The 23,368-nt window shown below is 45.4% G+C and overlaps 1 protein-coding gene across 2 annotated transcripts in view; it reads left to right on the forward strand.

Annotated features, from left to right (window-relative positions):
- The first annotated feature begins 2,327 nt into the window (after positions 1–2,327).
- The window catches only part of SLC41A2 (solute carrier family 41 member 2), a 93,495-nt gene continuing 72,454 nt past the window's right edge, over positions 2,328–23,368 (forward strand). For both annotated transcript variants that reach the window (XM_090043184.1, XM_090043185.1), the window contains exons 1-2: positions 2,328–2,485; positions 20,038–20,774. In XM_090043184.1, coding sequence (XP_089899310.1) covers positions 20,223–20,774 — 552 coding nt within the window. In that variant the 5' untranslated portion in view covers positions 2,328–2,485; positions 20,038–20,222. The remainder of the gene's footprint in view (positions 2,486–20,037; positions 20,775–23,368) is intronic.

The raw sequence follows: 23,368 nt of genomic DNA on the forward strand, positions 1-23,368 counted from the left end.
GTTCCCACGTAGAGAAGTCAAACTCGGTTGTGTGGGAGGGCTGTACTTGTAGAGGTTTCCCTCACTTGATGCAGGTTCTGCATGTGCAAATTTGCTCTTATGCGATGACCCACCAAAAATTCATAATTTCATAGTGCTTAGGGTTGGAAAGGACCTAAACAGATCATCAGGTTTGACCCCTGCCCCGGGCAGGAATGGGTGCCAGGGTCATATCACTCCAGCCAAATATTTGTCCAGCCTCCCCTTGAAGACCCCCAAGGTAAGAGAGAGTACCACCTCACTTGGGAGCGAGCCCATTCCAGAGCGTAAAGCCCATTCCATTCCTAAAGTAATGTCTCCTGATGTCCAGCCTGAACCTTCTCTCTAACAATTTGTGGCCGTTATTCCTAGTTACCCGCGGTGGTATCCGGGGGAACAAAGCCTTCCCCAATTCCCACTGGTCCCCCCTGGTGAGTTTGTAAATGGCCACCAGATCCCCCCCTCAGCCTTCTCTTGTGGAGGCTGAATAGATTCAGGCCCGTCAACCTCTCTTCGTAGGGCCTGGCCTGCTGCCCCCTGACCATGCGAGTGGTCCTCTCAATGCTAGCCACATCCCTCTTGAAGTGTGGCTCCCAAAACTGGATGCAGTACTTCAACTGTGGCCTGACCAATGCTGCATAGAGGGGAAGGATCACTTCACCTCCTGCCTGTGATGCATCTGTGGATACGTGACAATGTGTGGTTAGCCTTACTGACCGCTTCCTCGCATTGGAGGCTTCTGTCCATCCTGGAGTCAACAATGACTCCAAGATCTCTTTCAGCCACTGTGTTGTTGAGAAGGGAGTTCCCCAGCCTATAGGTGTGTTGCTGGTTCCTTCTCCCTAGATGCAGCACCTTGCACTTGTCTGTGTTGAATTTCATCATATTCTCATCCGCCCACCTCTGTAACCTGTCTAGGTCTAGCTGGCTTCTGTTCCTCCCCTCCAGTGTGCCCACCTCACCCCACATTTTGGTGTCGTCAGCAAATTTGGATATCATGCTTTCCACACCCACATCCAGATTGCTGATAAAGATGTTGAACAGTACAGGCCCCAGGACTGAGCCCTGAGGGACCCCACTGCCCACATCCCTCCAGGTCAAAAACGACCCATCCACAACCACTCTCTGGATGTGACCATCTAGCCAATTTTCCACCCATCTGACTGACTGTGTAGGCATCAGTGCTGCAGTCACCTGGTTTTTTCTGAGAGAACGTGGTGGGAAACAGTGCCAAAGGTCTTCTTAAAGTCCAGGAAGATGACATCCACCTCAAAGCCCTCATCCAGGGACTTTGTGACCTGATCATAAAAAGAAACTAGGTTAGTTGGACAGGATCTGCCCTCAGTGAACCCATGCTGGTTGCCCCTGAGCATTACCTCCTCTGCTGGGCCCTTGGAGATGTCCTCCTTGATAATTTTCTATATTTGGTATGCAAGGTAAATTCACTCTTATGCAATGGGTGTGGCGGAAGCCAGCAGTCAGCTGCTTTGTGCGGTGCATTGTGGGAGTGACATGCACCAAAATGTAGTCTCCTGTGTGGATCTGTGGTCCTTGCTCGTGCCTGCAACATGCATTTCTGTAGTTGCCATCCCCATTACGATAGTACCCTGTGCTTGTGTGTACTGTCTGCCGTTCATGAGTACCAAAATTGTCTTGTAAAAGTGGTAGAAATGGGTCTGGGGGTCAGTACAGCTGAGGCCTTGGAACATATCCCTATTGGTTACATTGCAAAGTGGGTGTCCTTTATGCAAATTTGAGTTATGCACCATTTTCTGGGAACGTGCGCATAACATAAACCGAGGGAAACCTGTACATTTATGCATAGTTTTAATATTTGTACAGCACATGGAAAATATATCTGTCCAGTACTATTGCTGATATTACTGTTTTAGACTCCATCAAAAAAGTGTTTTGTGTGTGTGTGTGTTTTCACCCTGCTGCCTACTCCTTTCAGCAGGTGCCCCTAGTTTTGGCCTGCTTGGCAGACAACAGGTCTGGCTTCACTTGGGCTGCACCGGGGGGTGATTTGATCGCACTCGGGTCACAGAAGCTTTAGGTGGGAGGGCTTTGAACCAAAAAGAAAAGAAAACCCCCAACATTAAGGACCACAGAAAACTACGTGTCAAGAGGAAGCTCATGACTTCAACCAGTGACTGGAGTCTATCTCCGCCCCCACAAGGCTGTGAGGAGCGGACGGGAAGCCCCATCCCTCCAGCACAGCTGTCCCCCAGTGACGTCAAAGCGACCGGGGATTCCCGGCGCGCAGCAGCTGCTGCCCCGCCCGGCGGGGCACGTCATCTTGGGCGCCCCCCCCGCACTCATCCCCGGGTTGGCGCATGCTCAGTGGGCGCCCCTCCCCCCGTTCATCCTTCCTGCGAGCTGTCAGCGCCGCCCGACTGGTCCCTGGCGCGAGCCGACAGCGCCCTGCTCCCTCCGCCGCCTCCCCCGCCATGGGGCGTCCGCCCAGGTAAAGCGGGCCCGCGCGGAAAAGTTTGCAAAGAGGGGGAGGCCCCTATCTGCCCCCCTCCCTGCGGGCAGGACCCCGGGGAACCCCCGCCCTGTTCTGTCTGCCCCCCCCCCGTGTACCCCGACACCCAGGCAGGTGTCCCCCCCAGCACTGCCCTCTGCAGGGTCACCTGTCTGCAGCCTCTGGGCAGGCAAGGACTGGCACTGCCCTCCCCAGCTTTGATCCCTGTCCCCTTTCCCTGCTTCTCAGCAGCTTGCCCCCCTGGGCTGAGGCTGGGGGTCAAGCTGCCGCCCTGGGGGAAGCGTCACACAACGGAGGAGCTCTCCTCAGCGTATATCGACAGCATTTAATAGACAAATGGCAGTGGTTCCCCTGCTTTACCAGTGGCAGGGGAGGGTGTGAAGTCTGCGTGGAGCTGAGACTATGGCTGTACATATGGTTTGGAGAGGGACACGCCTGCCTCAGGCAGGGGTTGAACTAGATGTGACCTCGGGAGGTCCCTTCCAGCCCTGCTCTATGACTGTGAGGACAGAGCTGGGGAATTGGGCCATTGGTAGCCTCTCCTTCTCAGGCCCGTCTATACGTAACCTATTCTACTGTACATTAACGTGTCACGGCAAAAACAGTGCTCACATGCTAATGTGCAGTAGCATTAGTTTACTGCGCATTAGGTGTCTCTAAAAAGGCATTTGCTTTTGCTACTGTGTATTCGGGCAGCCTAATGCGCCTTTCTGTAGCACCTCATGTCAGAGGGCATTTATACACATACTTTTTTGTCTCATGAGGGGGTGGAGATGCGCTGCAAGCTGAAGCAAACTGCACTGCGCCACGTGTAGTTGTATAGGTGGCAAAATATGTGTCAGCACGCAGAAAATGCCGGTGGTGTGCTTTTGAACAAAGCACCTTCTATATGTTTTAGTTCAGGGGTTTTCAATCTTTTTTAATCGGTGTACCCCTGATGGCCCCCTTTAATAAGTGTACCCTGGGGGTGGGGGTGGCAAGTAGCCAGATGTGGAATGGGGATGGCAAGTGGCTGGATGTGGGGCACAGAGGATGCGGTGGCTAGTGGCCGGATGTGGAGTGGGGGTGTGGTGAGCGGCAGCAGCATAGCATCTGTATGACCCTGCTCTCACCCCACCGTGGCCCTGCTCTTGTGAGGCAACAGCATGGGGTGGTGGCACTCCACCCCTGCCCACCGCCGTCTACCCCCTGGGACCTTTCAAAGTACCCCAGGGGTACACGTACCCCCAGTGACAACCCCTGTTTTCATTCAAAAGTGCATCACCACCATTTCTCAGCACTGATGCACATTTTGCCACTTGTACAACTGTAAGCATCACAGTGCCAGATGCTTACATGTGTAAAAATGTCCTTTGGTACTAAACTTAATACACTGGACCTAAAGCACATTAATGAACATGTAGATATGCCCCTTCAGTGGCTAATTCCCATAGCTGCAGTGCCAGATCTGGCTGCACCTCTCTGGTCTCTCTGAATGCCCCTCACTTGGGTAGCAGGTCTCCTGCCTTTACTGTCCTGGGCTGGAATCAGGCCCTGGTGTGGCCTTTAAACTCGATCCTAAGCTACAGCATCCTGCCTCTCAGCTGGCCTAGCTTTCCTTCAGGAGTTCCTGCCAAATGGCAAAAGCAGTGACTAAAGGTCTGTCTGAAAGCCAGCTTTTCGTTATGGACAAAATATAACATATAAAAAGAAATGTTAAGACAAGGAAAGGTCTGCTTCCCTGTCTGCCTTCCCTGATGTTCTGTGAAGGGGCACATAAGCTGGTTGTGCTTTTCTAATTGCCCCAGAGCTCAGGGCAGGAGTGTTTCCATTTTCTCTCTCTCCTTTGCTTGAGGCGGTTTGTTCTCCTAAGTCCAGTCAGTTCTTTGTTCTCCGTTTGCAGGCTTTGGACTGTGCTCATACCAGAGTAAAGGAATGCTGGGGCGATGTTATGTATGAGCTATTGCATACCAGTTCTTCCTGTGCACTGCTTAACTTTCTGCTGAAGCAACGGCCAGATGCAGCCCTTTCTTTTCGGAAAGGATGCCAGAATCTTAAACCTCAGGAGCAGCTTGTATATAAAACCTTGATAAATAGGTGTCAGTACTAGTCACCCAAGTCCTAGAAAGGGTATCAGGCACTTTTGTAATAAATACTGAATTCACTCACAACATTGTAAGCTGTATTTGGAACTTCATTATTAACTTTTAAACAAAAGCAATACAAGCAGAGAATCTGTTGGTGCACCTCAGACTTCAAGCAAGATGCATTGTGGCCGCTTGACACAAGTAGATTATGTTCGGTTGCTACCTGAAAAACTGAGGGGAAATTGCCCTTGGCTCATCCAGAGATTAAAAACCTCGTCGGGAGCAGACCTGCATCAATGGAAAACTTAGCTCATTTAAAGGCAGCTCCCACACCCTCCCTTTTTCAGTCAGGGCAGAGAAACTTCCACTAGTTAACCCATTCATGTATTTGTATTGTGGCTGTAAGGAGTGCATCACCTTTAAAGCTTCATAAGAGTGGCCGCATATCCGTTTTCTCTGAATACTTCAGGGAGTTGGTTAATTGTGTTAGTCTGAAGTTGGGCAGAAGGTAAGGCAGCATGGCTTCTTAGAGGTTTATCATCTTGTGAGCTTTCATAGGCAACAGTCTTTGTTGCATGCTATGTGAGGCATCTGACATCTGGCACCTGAAATAGGCTCTGACAAAGTAGGTTGTTGCTTATGAAAGCTCATGCCTCTCTGAACTGGCTGGTTTATAAAGTACTGCTCTCCCCTATCTTTCTCAAAACACTACAGAACTGTGTCAGCAAACAAGCAATTTGGGGTTTTCACAGCTGTGGACTTTCCAGCCGTTAAACTTGTTGCCAAGCTTTTCTCAGCTGCTGTCAAAAAAAAAGGAAGTGTGTAGCGGTATGCAAAATGATACAAGTGTTATATAAGCAGAAACCCTACGACAGACAGCCAACCTCTGGATTTACAGGACTTCCTTTATTTATAACCATTCCCATGTCCTTACTCTGATTGGCTGGGCTCTCTGATTGGATGTGACCTGCTAAAAAACCTCTTATACAGCTTTGGGAACAGCTGCTGAGCACATCTGACAACATTTCTGGATGTCCCTGGGTCCTTCTAGCTGAGCTAACATGCTCTCTGCACACGTGCAAAGAAAAAGAGTATGCCAGCTAAAATCCATGTTTGTCTTTCCTTCTCACTGCTTTTCTCCCTTTCTTTGGGCCAGCATCAAAAGCTGAAGTATAAAGCATGTAGGTTGTATTAGTCCAGAACTAGTGTGGTAACTACAGCTAGAGTCGCACTATTGGGACCACGTGTACTCCCATTGTCCTGTAATAATCCCTGAGTGTTTGCTGGGGAATATTTAGACCAGAGGTGTCCATTAATATGACCACTCTACCCCCTGCCAAATTCCCAAGCCCCTGTGGGGCTGGGTCATGCCCAACCCAGCACCCCAGCTTTTGGATTGGGGCTAGGCCATGCCCCTTTCCTCCCCATAGGGCTGAGTTGGGGCCTGGCCACACCTCCTCCTCACTCCACTGGGCTGGGTCAAGTTCTTTTTCCCTGTGGGGCTGCACTGGAGCCAGCTTCCCTCCATGCAGCCACCTAATGCCCTCCATGACCAGCCAGGCACCAGTTTGGGAACACCAGCTAGATCTGCCCCATGGATCCACCTGGCAAAAAAGTTGAGGACCACTGATCTAGACTCTTTGCTAGAGCTAGGTTTTCTATTTAGTGCTTTTTAGACAGGTATGATTACAATGCTGTGCCAAAATTGCTGCATGTTTGTCACAGTTTTCTTATAAATCAGCATTTAAATGGTATGGATATTGTAAGCGCAACAGAAACATTAAGAGTAGGAACAAATGTTGCATTTGTCCCAGGACAAGTTGTGCCTGTCTGTTCTGAAACAGAAATGTCCCAAGATTGGTATGTACACACATCACCCTTCCAATCAGGGCTTAGTGAACAGTTGAAGACACTGCTGGTTTTCTGAAATCCTAGGACAGCCATTCAGATGAACTTCGTGCTGTCCTGGGACAAACTGCTAGCACTTCTTATACCATGAACCTTTTTAGAGCTTGTCCCAGGACAATAAACATGGATGTCTGAACAATTTCACTTTGTCCTGGGAGAAAACATTTTGGACAGTTAGAGACCCTCTGGGTAAAAATTCGTGGGGAATACGGCACAGGGGACACAATGGTGGGAGTCTACTACAGACCTCCCACTCAAAGTCCTGAGCTTGACCAGGAGTTCGCCTGGGAACTGACTGAGGCCGCTTGCTCCAGGACCTTGGTTGTCATGGGTGACTTCAATTACCCGGACATCTCCTGGGAAGATCACTCAGCAAAATCTGAGCGGTCGCAAAGCTTTCTCTCGTGCGTGGATGACCTCTACCTGACTCAAGAAGTCTATGGGCCAACGAGAGGCAAAGCGCTGCTCGACCTGGTACTGGCTACGGGGGACGACCGAATCGATGACCTAGTGATCAATGGGAAGCTGGGTGACAGCGACCACGAGCTGATCACCTTCACCATCTGCCGTAAAGCTGGCAAGTCAGTCAGCAACACAGAAGTCCTTGACTTCAGAAAAGCCGACTTTGACAAGCTCAAGAGGCTAGTCGGTCAGGCCCTCAGGGACCATGACCCCAGGGAGATGGGAGTTCAAGAAGAGTGGTTGCTTCTCAAGGAAGCGATCCTCAGTGCACAAGCTAAATCTATTCCAACATGGAGGAAAGGCAGCAAGAAGGCACAGCAGCCCCCCTGGCTCTCCAGGGACCTAGCGGACCTCCTGCGGCTAAAAAGGAAAGCCTACAAAGGATGGAGGATGGGATTCACCTCCAAGGAGGATTACTTCGCGCTGGTCCGGTCCTGCAGGGAGCAAACCAGGAAAGCCAAGGCTGCAACTGAACTCCAACTAGCTTCAGGCATCAAGGACAACAAAAAGTCCTTTTTCAGATATGTGGGGAGCCGGAGGAAAAGCAAGGGCAATGTTGGACCCCTGCTAAACCAGATGGGGCAACTGACAACTGACGCCCAGGAAAAAGCCAACCTATTAAATAGGTACTTTGTGTCAGTCTTTCATCAGTCACATGGGATGCCCATGCCTGCTATGGGACAGGGAAATCTGGGTGAGGGGGATCCCCTACCCTCCATAAATGCTGACCTCAGGAAGGAACACCTTGAGAAGCTGGATACCTTCAAGTCAGCCGGCCCTGACAATCTGCACCCCAGGGTACTCAAGGAGCTGGCAAGCGTCATAGCCCAGCTCCTGGCACGGATCTTTGAAAACTCCTGGCGCTCTGGTGTAGTGCCCGAAGACTGGAAGAAGGCCAATGTGGTGCCGATCTTCAAAAAAGGGAGGAGAGTGGATCCGGCTAACTACAGGCCCATTAGCGTGACTTCTACCCTGGGGAAGATCCTAGAAAAGTTTATTAAGGAGGCCATCCTTGAGGGACTGGCCCAGGCTAACAGTCTAAGGGATAGCCAGCACGGGTTTGTTGCGGGTAGGTCTTGTTTGACCAATCTCATTTCCTTCTATGACCAGGTGACCTATCACCTGGACAAGGGAGAAGAGGTTGATGTCATATATCTTGACTTCAAAAAAGCTTTTCATCTGGTTTCCCATGATCACCTCTTGGCCAAACTGGCCAGTTGCGGCCTTGGCTCCACCACGATCCGCTGGCTGGGAAATTGGCTCCGTGGTCGGACCCAGAGGGTTGTTATTGATGGCAGTCACTCATTGTGGTGCCCTGTGACCAGTGGGGTCCCTCAAGGCTCTGTCCTGGGACCCATACTGTTCAACATCTTTATTAACGATGTGGACATTGGAGTCAGGAGTGGACTGGCCAAGTTCACCGATGACACCACTTTGGGGCAAAGCATCCACGCCAGAGGACAGGCAGGTGATCCAGGCTGACCTGGACAAGCTCAGCAAATGGGCAGACGAGAACCTGATGGTGTTTAACACCGAAAAATGCAAGGTTCTCTACCTTGGGAGGAAAAACCTGCAGCACCCTTATAGGCTCAGCAGTGCTACGTTGGTTAGCACTACAGAAGAAAGAGACTTGGGGGTCATCATTGACCACAAGATGAACATGATAATGCAATGCGATGCTGCGGCTAGTAAAGCGACCAAAGCGCTGGCTTGCATCCATAGATGCTTCTCGAGCAAATCCCGGGACGTCATTCTCCCCTTGTACTCGGCCTTGGTGAGGCCGCAGCTGGAGTACTGCGTCCAGTTTTGGGATCCACAATTCAAAAAGGATGTGGAGAAGCTTGAGAGAGTCCAGAGGAGAGCCATGCGCATGATCAGAGGTCAGGAAAACAGATCTTACGATGACAGGCTGAGAGCCACGGGACTCTTTAGCCTGGAAAAGCGCAGGCTCAGGGGTGATCTGATGGCCACCTATAAGTTTATCAGGGGTGAACACCAGGATCTGGGGGAACGTTTGTTCACCAGAGCGCACCAAGGGATGACGAGGTCGAACGGTCACAAACTCCTGCAAGACCGTTTCAGGCTGGACATAAGGAAGAATTTCTTTACTGTCCGAGCCCCCAAGGTCTGGAACAGTCTGCCAGCGGAGGTGGTTCAAGCACCTACATTGAACACCTTCAAGAGTAAATTGGATGCTTATCTTGCTGAGATCCTATGACCCCAGCTGACTTCCTGTCCTTTGGGCAGGGGGCTGGACTCGATGATCTCCTGAGGTCCCTTCCAGCCCTAATGTCTATGAAATCTATGAACATGTATTTGTAGCCTAAATACAAAAAATAGGAACTCTAAACTAAACTTTAAACTAATGTCTGCTATTTTTTTTAAATTGGTCCTTTGTCCTTCTGTGATTTTTGAATGACCGGGGAGTACCTAAACAGTAATATATATATATAGCTTTAGGCCCTGATTTCACAGAGCACTTTAAGAACATAGTTAAGGTTTTGCTTAATTGAGGCTGTAAACCATATGTATTATCTGTAATACTGATGAAGGTTTAATATCTTTATATTACAAGTGGGGAGACATGCAGAAGTTAAAGACTGGGTTTGCCCTTGGTAGTCACACAATGGTAATATGCCTTCCAGAGACATAAAAGTGCAATTGAAAAGGTTATAGAGAACATTTATCCTGTTTTCAAGGCTTTCTTTATTGAGCTTGCTACTTTACTTTTATTTGCCAAATTCTATCCTCCTGAAAATCAGTGGGCTTACTTCTAAGTGAGAAGGGCCTTGTACAGACATTCATTTTCTCTTGGGGAGTTACTGCTCTCCCAGGAGAAACCATGAGTGTACAGGTGTCCAGGCTTTTTCTCCCAGGGAAAAAATGGCCACTCCAGGATAAAAATTATGGGAACAACTAGGGCCTAATTTAAATCACGGGCTCAGTTCACTAATATCTTAGTCCAATCATGGTAGGAACCTCCACTTTCACACCCACATCATGGCGCCCCCCCCCCCCCGATTGGCTGAGGGGGAAGGTTTAGGGCCAGGTTTAATTGCAGCAGCAGAGACCTTGCTCCCAAGGCCTCTGATTATTATTGAAAAGCCCCACCCCCATCTTCCTCCCCACCTCACTGGAAGAGGCAAGACCAATGATAGTAGGTGTCTGCCCCGCATTGTTTTTGACAGGCAGGGAGGAAATTCCCTTTTTAAAAATGGTGTTCTGCTCTGCTGGTCTCTCAGCCAATCAGCAGTGAGTCTGACACTGAGCTCAGCATCAGCCAATAAGCAGTGATGACAATGAGCTCAGTGCCAAGGCAGCCCCCAGGCACCCTCAACCCCCCCTGCACCCATTTTCATGCCTGGAGGAGCAAACAGCCTCTCCTTTACCCATCCCCAAGCTTTCTTGTCCCTCTTTCCCTTTAGTGCCCTGCTTCCCCTTTCCCCAGGCTGCTAGGCTTTTGCTGCAGGTTGGGGGATGCCTTCAGCAGCCATCTTGTTGCAACAAAATGCCATGATATGGCTATTTGCTGGGGAATTCCCTAGCAAGTGGCCATACATCGGCATTTTTTGGCAAATTGCATGTTTTGGGAAAATCTCGTAATTTCATGATTTTTCATGAAAAAATGTGAAATTGTGATTGAAACCCTAGGAACAGCCAGGGTTAAAATACTCTGGGTAGAGTCGGTCATGAGCAGTCTGGACCAGTCAATCAGGTTGGTGCTATGCATTGCTAACATCCAGGCTCAGCTGATGAAGTGTCCCATAGGAGTTGGAGGAGGAAGGGGTTGCAGCCATCTGGGAGTGGGGGCATTCTGGCTGCAGACCCCTTCCCCTCCCCCCGCTGCTCCCATGGGATGCTCCACCACTTAAGCAGTCCAAGTTCACCAGCTGTGTCTGCTGCCATCTGTTGCCAGACAGACTAAGGAAGCCTGCCAAGTGTGCTGAGATGTATGGACACCCTTCCCTCCTCTCCTCAGCTGCCTACCAGGAAAACAAACCTGGGAACATTGTCCCAGATTATTTGAATGAGTGTATGCAGCTTTTCATGCTTGGAGGTATCTGGCTTTTTACTGCTGGACAGTCATACATAAGTATACTTAAATTGTGGTGACTCTTGGTTATCTAATTTCTTTTCTCAACTTTTCATATTTTATTTTGGAAAAGGGGAGTAACTGAGAGCAGAGACATGTGACACTTTTTACACACCAGTGTAAAAGTAGAACAGAGACATGATATCCAGTTTTACTTTGTAGTAAGCCACTCTGCTTCTAGTTAAAGTTTCCTTGTGAGAAAATTGTAGAAATTATACCCTGTCATAGATTACTCTGGTGTGCACCTTAACATGTCTGCAGGAAGGGTGCACTGATACAGTTATTTTTGGCTGATTCAGATGGCTGATTATTAACCAGCCATATCAGCCAATACCAATCCTATTGCCTATATGCAGCCCCAAAGCTTGGAGAGCCTCTTGCTGGTAGGTCTGTGAGGAGGAAGGGGCATGGGAGAGGGAAGGGGTGCTGAGGAGGCCAGATCAAGGCCCTCATGGTGAGAGAGGGAGTGGGGCTAGGGCTGGGGCTGGGGCAGGCACTGCTCAGCAGGGGAAGGGCATGGGATGGAGCTGCAAATGACTCATTCATGGGGTACAGGGGTGGGGGTGCTTCCCTGCTGCTGTGTGCAGCCCCAGAGGAGGCATGCAGGGCATGTGCCCCTAGATTTGTGCATGGGATGAGGGTGGGCTGTCTCCTGAGGGCTTAGGGCCAGGGGTCATGGTGGCCTCTTCCTGGTGGGAGGGCTGGGCTGGGGCTGTGGGTGGGACAGGGCAGCAGTGGCGCTGGGAAGGTGGGCTACAAGGTGGGCTAAGGCCACCCCAGAATTCCCCATAGTCCCCTCCCAGTGCCACCACGTGCCTACCCCCCCCTCGCCTCCCCTCCCCACAAAGTGGAGCCCTGGCCCATACTCCCTCCAGTCTGCGCCCCCATCCATACCCATTCCCCCCCCCCCCCGATTTACTGGCTGGTGCTGCTCTCCAACCTGTCCAGCTGCATTCCTGGCCACATGAATGCTGAAGCTGCACATACACACGTAGAATTTATCAGTGGCTTTATCAGCAGAATTCAGTTTCTTAGGATGGTCATTAGTTTCCCTGGTGTGAACCAAGCACTGATGGTTGGTGCAATGTGAACAAGGATCCATTGCCAACAGGGTTCTGTTGCAGTCATAAGATGCAAGTTTGTATCAACTGAAATTTTAGGCTATTTGTTAACCTTAAAATAGTTCAGTATTCGTGCTTCTTCAATAGTGTTTTTTTCCCCCCTATCTGTAGAAGCTGTTCTCTTTCCAGTTGTCTGTTCTGTATTGCCCTGAAATAACAGACTGAGTGGAGTATCTTAGTTTGGGCTGAATTTGCTTAAATATGTTAACATGCTCAAGGTTCTCTGCAGTTTCCTTGTTCCAGTAGCTTTCTGTTTGTCTTTTCTTGAGTTTGGTCAGATTTCCTTATCACTTACCTCTTGTTCTTAATAACTTTGTAAATAAGAGTGCTTTGTTCCTGTTCATCTTAACCCATTGCAGTCAGGCATTTTCATATGATGTCCCAATTCAAACCTTTCTAATCTGTATATAAATACACACACCTTTATTTTCAGTATTAATGGAACTATGTAATTCATCTCTTTCTGATGGCACTGCCAATATTATTTCATAGAGAAGTAAGGTAGGAAGGGCCCTCAAGAGCTCATCCAGACCAACTGGGGATTGAATTTGCCATCTTGGTGTTATTAGCACCATGCTCCAACCAACTGAGCTAATATATTATACTTTAATTGATTGTTTAACAATTTTATAGGGGAAAGAGAACCTCTCTCATTCTGTACTGTGGCAATATAAATACACAGATGCGATCATTTGTATTTTAGGCTGGTATTCCACTCCTGTATTCCTACTCCAAAACTGGAGTATTCCTTTTCCAGTTTTTCAGGTTTGTTTGAGTGGTATCTGTCCCTTATGCAGAATTATCAGTTTAGCATATGGGATTTTTTCTGACAACAGTATGAAACGAATCTAGTTTAAGAAATGAGTTATTGCCTGGTGTTAGAGAATCTGAGCCATAATTATTTTGCACTGAACTACAGCCTCTATTTTGAAATTTCTTTAGTTTCCAGTGTTGCAAAACTTCAAAAACTATATTTGCTTTGTTTTGTAAGCATACCAAGTCCTAAATAAAGCTGTCTTTTAATATTTTCATCAGCACTTAATTCTCAGTTTACATATTCATGGATGCATTTTGCTTTTGATTTATTTTGGAACTTTGCAAAACCATGCTACTCAGCTAAGTGGTTGCCTTTATTGTATTGATGAGAATTGCACCTCTTATGCTTGGACACTTTACTTTGTGTTGTGATTATTTTTGTTCCTTACAAAGAATCATCTGCTGTATGTTTACTGTTGCATTCTGTATATGCATATTTAAATATATGTGCTTATATTCTTTCCTCAACACTTTCACTTAAAAGAATTTTCACACTTCTTTTCAGAGCCAAATACAGGTCTCATCCTATCCATATCAAAACAAGCTGATATAGCAAATAATTTGTACTATTAGACTTGTCTACATATGGAATTATTCAGAATAGGTTATTCCTGAATTGTTCCATGCATGGACACTTTTATTCAGAAGCAAAAGGTTAAACTATTAAGATAGAGATAATTGGTTAAGATAAAGGAAAAATGAGATGCCCTTGTTCCTGCATAACTGAATGTCTAAACAAGCCCTTAATTTGTCTGGTAAGCAGAACAACCATTTTTTACATTTTGGTATAGTTCTGAATTTCTGAAGCTTTTCATGCTCTCACTGGAGCACAGCAGAAGTGTCTCATGCACACAGGTGTCCCACTCAGATTTCTGTGGAATCTCATTTGCTTTGAGGAAAACTTGGTAGTTCTGTCGTTTCATTCCCTTTCACACTCAAATGCAGGTGTTTTCACTTTTTCTATTTGACCAAAGATTCAGCCCATTTCTGACAGAATATAAACAAATGGATGACAACCAGGAGGTGGACGTTTGTTTTTAAATTACTAACTTTTTTTGTTAGCTCCAGTCATGTTCTTGCCCTGACCCCAAGCCCCATACACCGCCCCAGCCCTGCCCTGACCTACTGTACTCCCTCCCTTCCCATGGGGGTCTCAATCTGTTCCTTCCCACCCCCTCCATAGACTTACCTGGAGGGCTCTGTGGGAGCTGCTGTCCATGCTGCCTGGCTGCCACATGCATGTGTATGCATGCACATGAATGGGGCATCCCCCGCCTCCAATTACCCTCTTTCCCTGCTCCCCACAGCCCCAAGCAGCCCCTTGCAGGCAGGAACTCTGCCAGCCTGCAACAGGAAACCCACTGTTTCCTGCATTTTCTCCTTAAAAGGGAGGAAATCTGTGTGTGTCCCCCCCCAGACAGAAAACCTGGATCCCTTACTCCAGCAAGCCACGGGTAGCAATATTTACTTTTTTTTTTGTTTTTGTTTTTTTTAAGCAGGATGTCACATGGGCTGCAGCAGTGTGCTGATGGGCCACAAGTGGCCTGTGGGCCATGGGTTGAGAATCACTGGTCTAAGCTGTGTAGTTTGAACTGCCAAGCAAGTAAACAGACATTTCCTTTTGATTCTGGAAATGCAGCCACATGCCTGCAGTAGCCCAGCCCAGTACAAGAGCATGCATCCCTGCTCTGTTGGAGCAGACAGCTTGGACTAAGACTAGCTCATGCACCCTGCAAGGCAGGGTTTGCTGGAGAGTTAACTTGAATCTGAAGGGAATCTGGGACAGAAGTTGAATAAACCAATTTAAACTAAATCAGTTGAGTCTGGTACTACATCCGTCTAGGTTTATCTTAAAACAGGTTTGGCCATTTTGAAAGTGGTTTATGTGAACTGAAATTCTGTTGTGTTACAGATTTGAATCAGTTTTTAATCATTTATACCAGTTTATGTATAATTTTTGTCCATAGCCAGGAAGGCTGTATGTATCGGTTAGCATTTTAAAGCTTATCTTCACAGCCTCAACTGCATTTTTGATTTAACATTTAAAACCTGAAGAACTTATAGCTAACTCCAGCTCCCTGATTCTTGCCTGTGTATGCATGGCCAGGGGAAGCAGATTCTGTTCATTGGATATTATATTCTTGAATCCCTTGCTTTCCCAATGCTTACTCTTAGTTTCAAATTTTCAACTACTACAATACAGTAAAATTTGTTTAAATAGTTGAGGTGCTAGTTGTGTATTATGCTCTTTATCATTAGTGCAACTGCTCATGTTACTAAGTTTTTTTGGTTTAAAAAAAAAAAAAAAAAACCCGAAACAAAACCAAACCAAAAAAACCCCCCCAAAAAACAAGGCATATGAGCATCATCTAATTTTGCTCTCAGACATTTTGCAAAGGCTGTATCCCCACTCATCAATTCCTGCTAGCTGGATGTATTTGTTTTTCTTGTACCTTTTAATTATTTTTATTAGTACTTTAACTTCCAGTTGTGTTAATACTTCCTAATATAAAAACAAAACTACTATTTTCCCATAACATTACTTTAAAATCCCCCCAAATACAATTACATGGACATGGACATAGTGTGGTTTAAAAGTGCTGGAAAATATTTTTTATATATATATATATATATATATATATATATATATATATATATATATATTTTTTTAAACATGGTTATAGACACAAGGATCACCACCATGAGTCATAAATTCTTCATATTGCTACTTCTGTTAAGTATATCATGGAGAAATTGCAGTAAAAGCTTGGTTCTGGACCAACAAAACTAAGTTTTGCCATTGTCTTCAGCAAGAGTCATAGAAGTTTCCTCTCGAAGTGGTAGTACTGCCATAGATTTTGTCCTGTGTTCATCTTCCATCATGAATACTTTGTCATCTCAGTTAACAGTGTAACAAAGTATGTAAGAAAATCATTTTCCAGATTTTGTAGCTGTATAAAACTTGAAGTTTGTGCTCATGCAGCCACAGACAATCTGTTAATAGTTCTGTTTTAGTGGCCGAATGCTCTGTGGTCATCTTGAAACTTGTAATGCTTGAACTATTCAGCAAACAGGACTTTGCCTTTGGATCCACATAGGGCTTTGTGGATTGTGCATGGAGTGGGATCCCCTGCAGTTCTGTGACTAGTATGGTCATATGCATTTTTTTTGTTTCTTAGTTTTGTCCAACTGGCACCTATCTATGTCTCTTTCCTATATGCTACATTTTTTCTTTCTTGCTACCCTCTACTCTTCCTTCCATCTCCACTCAGATATTCCCCCTTGTTCCATGTCTGCCCCCACCCCACACTCCTTATCTATGAAGTTTGTCTTAGACCTGGCCTCCTCTTCACCCTCATGGTTTCTATGTGCTATGCGTAGCTTCATGATCATCTTTGCTTCTTTTGTGCCACTATTCCCAACGTCTTGCCCATCCTTCTTCCTCTTTTTGTTTTTGTCTCTGGATTGTTCACATCCTCCCAAAAAAGATTACAGCCATTCATTCCTTCTGGTCATTCATATATCTTTCCCTTCACCTTCTGGCTGTTGCAGGCACCTGAAATCTCTTTGAGAAGGTTGCTGCAAGTGTTCTTTCTTATAAAGGCTTCTGGCTTTTTCCTCACTCCTCAGCCTACATCAGACTCTGGTAGAAGAGCTAGGCTTCTCTTGTTTCCATTGTTTTCAACCTCTTCCTCCTTCTTTTCCAGTCTCTTACCTCTGTGTGAGTATACCACCATACTTGGCTCTTCTATAGTTTCCCCTTCCACACTACTGCCATTTATCATCCACCCAGCTGCTAGCCATCACTCTCTCCTTTTTTCCCTTCTGAGTCTCCCACATATATCCTTTATGACTATCTTTCATGTTGAAGATCCATCTGATCCTGTAGTTTCCCAATTCCTTGCCCTCATGTCTGCATTTGACCTGCTATCCTGATTCAGCCTTTTCACTGATCAAAAGAGCCATTTACTTAACATGCCGAAAACTCCTCTCTCCCTCACTCTTTCACCTCTGTGTGGCCAAATCCTTCCTCTCTGATAATCACCTAGTATTTTTCAGCATTGCCCATCAGTGGGACATACTGAATTCAGAGCGGCTGCCTCCCAATTTTGTGGTGTGAGCATAGTGCTGGTCACTATTTCTGTGGTGGATGGGCCCCCTCATGCCCCATTTTCCTCACCAATTTCATATTTTCTTGTCTCCATGCTTTTTTGCAGAGACCTACTGATTTTGTGGTTTCCACAAAAATTGCAGATCTGGTAGGAACCCATCAGTTCCTACTCTACTATGGCCCGTCACTGAAGCTTTCAATGGCTTCCAGCCCATAAGTGTTAATGAATCCTCATCTGGTCATAGCTCTCACTCATCTCCCCCATCTTATCTTAGTGTCATTTATATAGCTCATTTATTTTCTCCACATTCCACCAGATCTGCCTTGCTAACCCTGCATTAGTTCATGGCCAACATCCAGTTCTTTTGCTCTTGCTCTCACACTGTTAATCATCTCCAACAGAAATAATACTAGCAAGTCAACTTCCTTCCCTGCAGATTCATTCTCCTCTCCTCTGAGTTTGCCACTTTTCTAGGTGAACAAGTCTATTTCTCCAGCTAAATTGAATCTATACTCATGGTCACAGCCATATCTGTTTGCCAGACTTCTACTCCAGCTCTCTCCTCCTCTTGTTTCCAATTCTTTCTTTGCAGAGGGGTTAAATTGATTTCTTCTAAAGAGGAAGTTGACATAATACAATAAAAAAAAATATACAACATAAGCCATCTCTTCTCCTTGAATCACCTTTGTTGCCTCCTATAATCTTTCCTCTCCCCATAACAAATAAAAAAAGTTTAGAGGCCCCGGGGCGTCAGCCTGCTAGCCCAGGGCTGCTCCGACCTGGTTCAGCGTGCTGCAGAGGAGCTAGCTGGGGCACAAGAAAGTGTTCCAGAGTGGGGCTAGCGGGCAGGCAGCCCCTTTTCCTGAAGCATCCTTATGCCCCAGCCAGCCCCATCAGCATCTACACACAAGTTGCTGCGCTGAAAGACCGCCACCGCAGGATAGTACTTTTATTTACAAGTGTGGCCTAATAGAGCCACCTCTTCCTTTTCTCCCTCTGCATTTCAAGCCTGTGTAATCTCACCCAGAAATACAAGTTCTGCTGTCTGGGCAGCCAATGTGTATATTTTTTACATCAGACTAATTTTCTGTCCAAACTAAAATTTCAGTCCGTCTCTCTGACAGCTATGCAACTCAGTGAGGAAACGGAAGTTTCAACAACATCCTGCTTATCACCCAGGTCCATAATCTGAGTATCCCAATCAACAGAGATGTCTCTCCAAGTCTGTCTCCAGTCTATATCCAGCTCTTGCATATAATTTTTTTCATTCCAACATCTCTAAAGAAGATTAAGACTTCTCTATTTGTTGATGTATCTGACACTTTTTCATACAGGATCTCATAATCTCATTTCTCAGTGGAGCATTTTTTCCCCTCTGGCTTTAACAAATATACTCTCATCCTGCATGTATTCATTGAGATTGCTGCTGCACATCATTTTCCATGTCACCCTCTTTGCATCTCTGCCACTAATCAGCCTATGATGAGAACTTCCATTAAGTTATTACATTTTCAAATAAGCACCGTTGCAGTTTCTCCCATGCTTCGCCTTAGGCTGGGGAGGAGTTCACCATACATTGCTGTAAAGCTACTTTATTATTCTCCTTCTGATCCTTCCATAAAACTCTCCAGTGCCATTTTGCTTATACTGCACTTGACAACAGTTAGGCTGCTGATGTGCCAATACCAGTATCAATCATGTTGACTAATATTATCTTACTTTACTTTTGGTTAATATGTACTCCTTTGCTTCATCACCTGCTTTAGATAGCAAGCTGTGTGGGGTAAAGACCATCTTTTTGTTCTGTTTGTTCAGTTTATTGGACAAAATACTTGACTTCAGATGGCTTAGTCAGGGATAATCCTGCCTTGAGGAGAGGTTGGACAAGGTTCAACCTTCATCCCAAGGTTCCTTCTAGCCCTGTTTTTCCAAGATTGAACTCTGATATCAGTAAGGTCCTGGCCCTTGAGAGAGCTCCTTGGTATTGTAATACCGCTACTACCACCAATGAAGATTATTCTCTGCAAGTGTTATGTGCAGAAGCTTCTTTTAATGCTGGGATAGGGAGATGGTTTAAATACCTGTGATAAATGATATAGCCTAGTATGGCACATGTAGCAAAGAAATCCTCAGTTCAGCAAAGCAAAGTGGGACTTTTTTTTCCCCTTGAAGAATTTTGGATTCCTTAAAAAAAATTAAGTGACTGATTCCATTGCTGTTCTTGAAATATTAGGCCGTTTTCTTGGCAAAAGTCTCCTTGAGTTAAAAGCAGTTGAGGGAAGGGGAGTTCTAGTTTTGAATTTGAGCTGCCCTCTCACCTGTGATTAAGACCAAACATACATACCCGTATCATTGACTCAGTCTTCCACTCCTGTAGAAATGTTATGATACATAGTTTTTGGCCTTTTGTTCTTCTGTTCATGTTGATTATGTACTTGTATCCATGGTAAAAAAATACCACAGTCAATTAAAAGTTAAGTGACATAAATCAAATGAAAGCTATAATTGTTAGTAAACTAACTACTAGCTATTACCACATCTGAAATTGTTGTTTTGATCTTCAGTAAAATATTATGGTGATGCATTCAGTAATAGTCCTCCACAAGGCCCCCTCATGTCTGTTCCCATGCCTACCACAAGTCTGAGCCACAGCTGCTTATTGAGTGATTTAATTCTCTAAATCCCAGCTTTCCATGTAGCGCGCATACTTTTTGCCGTCCAGTTTTGTCTCAGTTTATTTCTGTGTGGTTACTGCGGTGGTCTCAGAATCTATTCTGTTTTCCATTCTCTTTTTCAGATTGTAATGTTCCTATGAAGTGCTATGACACCAGATCTCGACCCCAGTTTTCTGTATTTTTAGTTTTTCCTACCCCTTCCAGAAGATTCCCATAAAAGGTCCTGGTAGAGAGGATGTCAAATGACTTAAAATTGCCTTTTTTTTTCCTCCCCCCAGATCCAAATTTGCTTATGGAATTGCTCAAGATGTATACTCGGCTGAAAGAATACTTTCTACATAATAAAGTGGCCATTTTGAAATTAAAATAAAATGATTGTGAGCCTTGTCTTGCCTCATTAGCTGTACTTCTTCACTGAAGCCTGAAGAACAACTGATCTTCACGGTAACATTTTTATGACAGTATGACTAACCGTAAAGGCAGATCTACCACAACAAAAGCAAGTAGTAAGGCTTATAATGGAGAACGTTTTGCGAACTGGACTATAAATCTAAATACAATTCAGTCTGACAAATTTCTGAACCTGTTGTTGAGTATGGTTCCAATTGTTTATCACAAAAGCCAGGAAGAGAGACATAAAGTGAATGGTGTCTGGCAAGATGGATTACAACCTACAGGGCTCAATTATAATGTTAGATCTGATCAACACCTAGAATACCATCACTTCTCAGAGCCAACTTTTCATGGTAGTAATGGACACAGTCCATCTAGCTGTAGCCCAAAGTATGATGATTTTTCCAGCTATAATTATTGTGATGGAACGGACACTTCAGAAAGAGATGCCATATTACAGGGTGACAGCCTATCTACTGATAGTGATGAAGAGGTCATCATGGAAGGGAGCAGAAAACAGCCAAAGGAATCCAGTAGTATTATGGCATTACAGATACTCGTACCATTTTTGCTAGCAGGATTTGGAACCGTTTCTGCTGGTATGGTTCTGGATATTGTGCAGGTTGGTATTTATTTTACATGCTATAAATATAGCAAGGGTTTTTTTTTTTAAAATGCATTCTAGTAGAAAGAGTCACAATTTTGAGTGGGAGCAAAGTGCATGCATGCGTGTATGTGTATTCATATTTTGTAAATACAAACTGCGTTTACAACATTTTAATAGCTCTAGTACTTCAGTGCAAGATGTTAAAAGTTTGAAGCTTTTTGATGGCTATGGCCACCAAGTCACAGATAACTGGTTAAAAATCCATATACAATGTTGAAGTATTATAAATAATTCTCAAGAATATTTAATACTCATACATAGATTCAAAATTGTTATCAGTATTTATGCATATATGCTGTTATAATGGAGTGGAAATGTTTGTTTGATTTATGAATGTTGACTGTTCCATCAGCTGTGTACATGTGTACTGAGAGAAAATTGAATAGTTTCTCATTCGCCTGACTTGTATATCCCACCTTCTGGCAGAATCTCATATACCCCAGTTTTGGGGAGAATGTGATCTGCAAGAGTGTATACAGTATATAGAGACACATTGTAACAGGGCTCTCCCAGGGCCGGTCTACCATTGGCACACCCACCTGTTTCTGGGCCAACTACCCACCTCCTCTCCTGCTACTCCTTGTTTCTTAATTGGTTCTAGTAAGGTGGGAGGCTGCCCATTCTTGCCCCAATGCCAGGGGGTGCTATCTGCAGCTCCATTCCACCCCTGCACCACAGCCCAAGCCTTGCAGATGGCATCCAGGTGACATAGTGCTCCCAGCCTACAGTCAGATCACACTTAGCCCTCATTGTCAGGCCTCAGGCACACACACACATTCATACCCTCCTCTCACAAGGTCTCTTCTATGCATCAACAACTTATACTGCTTTGCTGTCTCTCAGAGCAGGCCACTTTGGCCATAGGCTTTATCTAGCACACACCTTGGGTGGCAGATGTATGGTCTTTTGGGCCTGTCCCACAACCCTCACTGGGGTGGCAGCCAGCCAATTACCCAACTGGAACCAAGCTTGCCCTGGCTCCTCCTGGGGCAACGCTATACAAACTCACACATATATACACCAGGCTCCCAGCCCTCTGGTTTCCTCCTCACTGGGGCTCCTCACTGGCACTACAGCATTTCCCTCCCCAGTTGAATGCTCAAGCAGCTGTACCTATGCCTTGCCCCAACTGCTACACAGTGATATGGGGGCTAGTGTTATTGAGCCACTCTGACCTGCCTTACACCAGGGTGGTAACTGGCCTGGTATTTTCCTGGAGGCTCCCACACCACTGGAAGCCCCACCCACTCCCAGCAGGGTACAGTTTTAGGTCATGCCTAGGACCAGGTGTCCCCAAACCATCCCCTAAGCACCTGCCCTTACCTCCAAGATGTTTCATACAGTCAGACAGTGTTTCTGTTTCTACCTGCCAACAGCAGGTAACTGCTCTGTTTATATAGGCAGCCAGAGTTCTAAAATGGCTGCTGTAATCAAGCACCTGCTGGCTGTTTGGCTCAGCCCTTAAAGTGGCAGGCACCAACAGTGCCCTGCCACATGCATGTTAAAGTTTTACCATAATTTAATAAAATACCTGGAAGCACATACAGAATGATACAGGACTTTTGGAATGTAGAGATGAGCATATGGTTTTATACAATATTATGTGCAGCAAGTGCAAAATTGCACACAAATTTCAATAATGTAGACAGGGCTTATGATCCCACCTCTGCTACTCCTTCCTGATATGGAAGGACTAGATCTCACTGGTTTGAGTGGGGAAGCCCAACTCGTACTCAGTGTTCAGACTAAGTAACAAGATTTTTCCTCTCTCTCAAGTATAGTTTTAACATAACTTCAGAGCCCTGCTTTGGAGTATTTCTGTGACTGACTGACATGAATAGAGGTTGTGAAACTGGATTATAGTGTAACACTCAAGCTGAAGATGTCACCAGTTGTACTTCAGTGGAGTTGAAATGTCCCAGGATTCAGTCAGCTATTTAAACAGTAATGTTGTGTGTAGTAATGATTAAAGAAAATTCAGTGGAAGCTAAAAGTTAGCTGCTCCAGTAGGCCTGTCCTATTTCCCTGTCTTCTCACCTCAACTCAAAGAGGTGAGGGGAAGTAACTTTTCTTCTGCTTTTTCTTTCTTTTCCTGGTGCTGCTTTACCAAGGTGTAGAGTTTCATAAATTCTGGAAAACTTCTTTGCTTTTGTATTTTTCTCTATACAATTAGTGTTCACAGAAGTCTCTTCTAAAATCTATGAACAATTTGAATTCCTTACCTTCAAGGTGAAAATGGAGATTTTTTTTTTGTAACTAAGTCTTCCACTTTATGAATTTGTTAATTAAAAACAGGCAAAGGGCAATACTCTCCAACACTGTAAATCAGAGGAAAGAAAATTCGAATGCGTCTTCCTGGAATCATTTATGATAAGAAAATAACCATCTGGTAACCTAGTAAAAGGAAGTCAACATTGGTATGCAAATATTATTACTTCCTTGGACTGTGAAACAGGAACTTTATCTTGTTTTGCTACAATATGTAACCTGAACTCAAATCAACAAGGGTCTTAAGTACAGAGGATGCAGTTTCAAAACAAAAATTAAAC

Source organism: Crocodylus siamensis, chromosome 4 (genome assembly GCF_052110815.1).
Source record: "Crocodylus siamensis isolate JL-2025a chromosome 4, ASM5211081v1, whole genome shotgun sequence".
In the NCBI taxonomy this organism is placed as follows: Eukaryota; Metazoa; Chordata; order Crocodylia; family Crocodylidae; genus Crocodylus; species Crocodylus siamensis.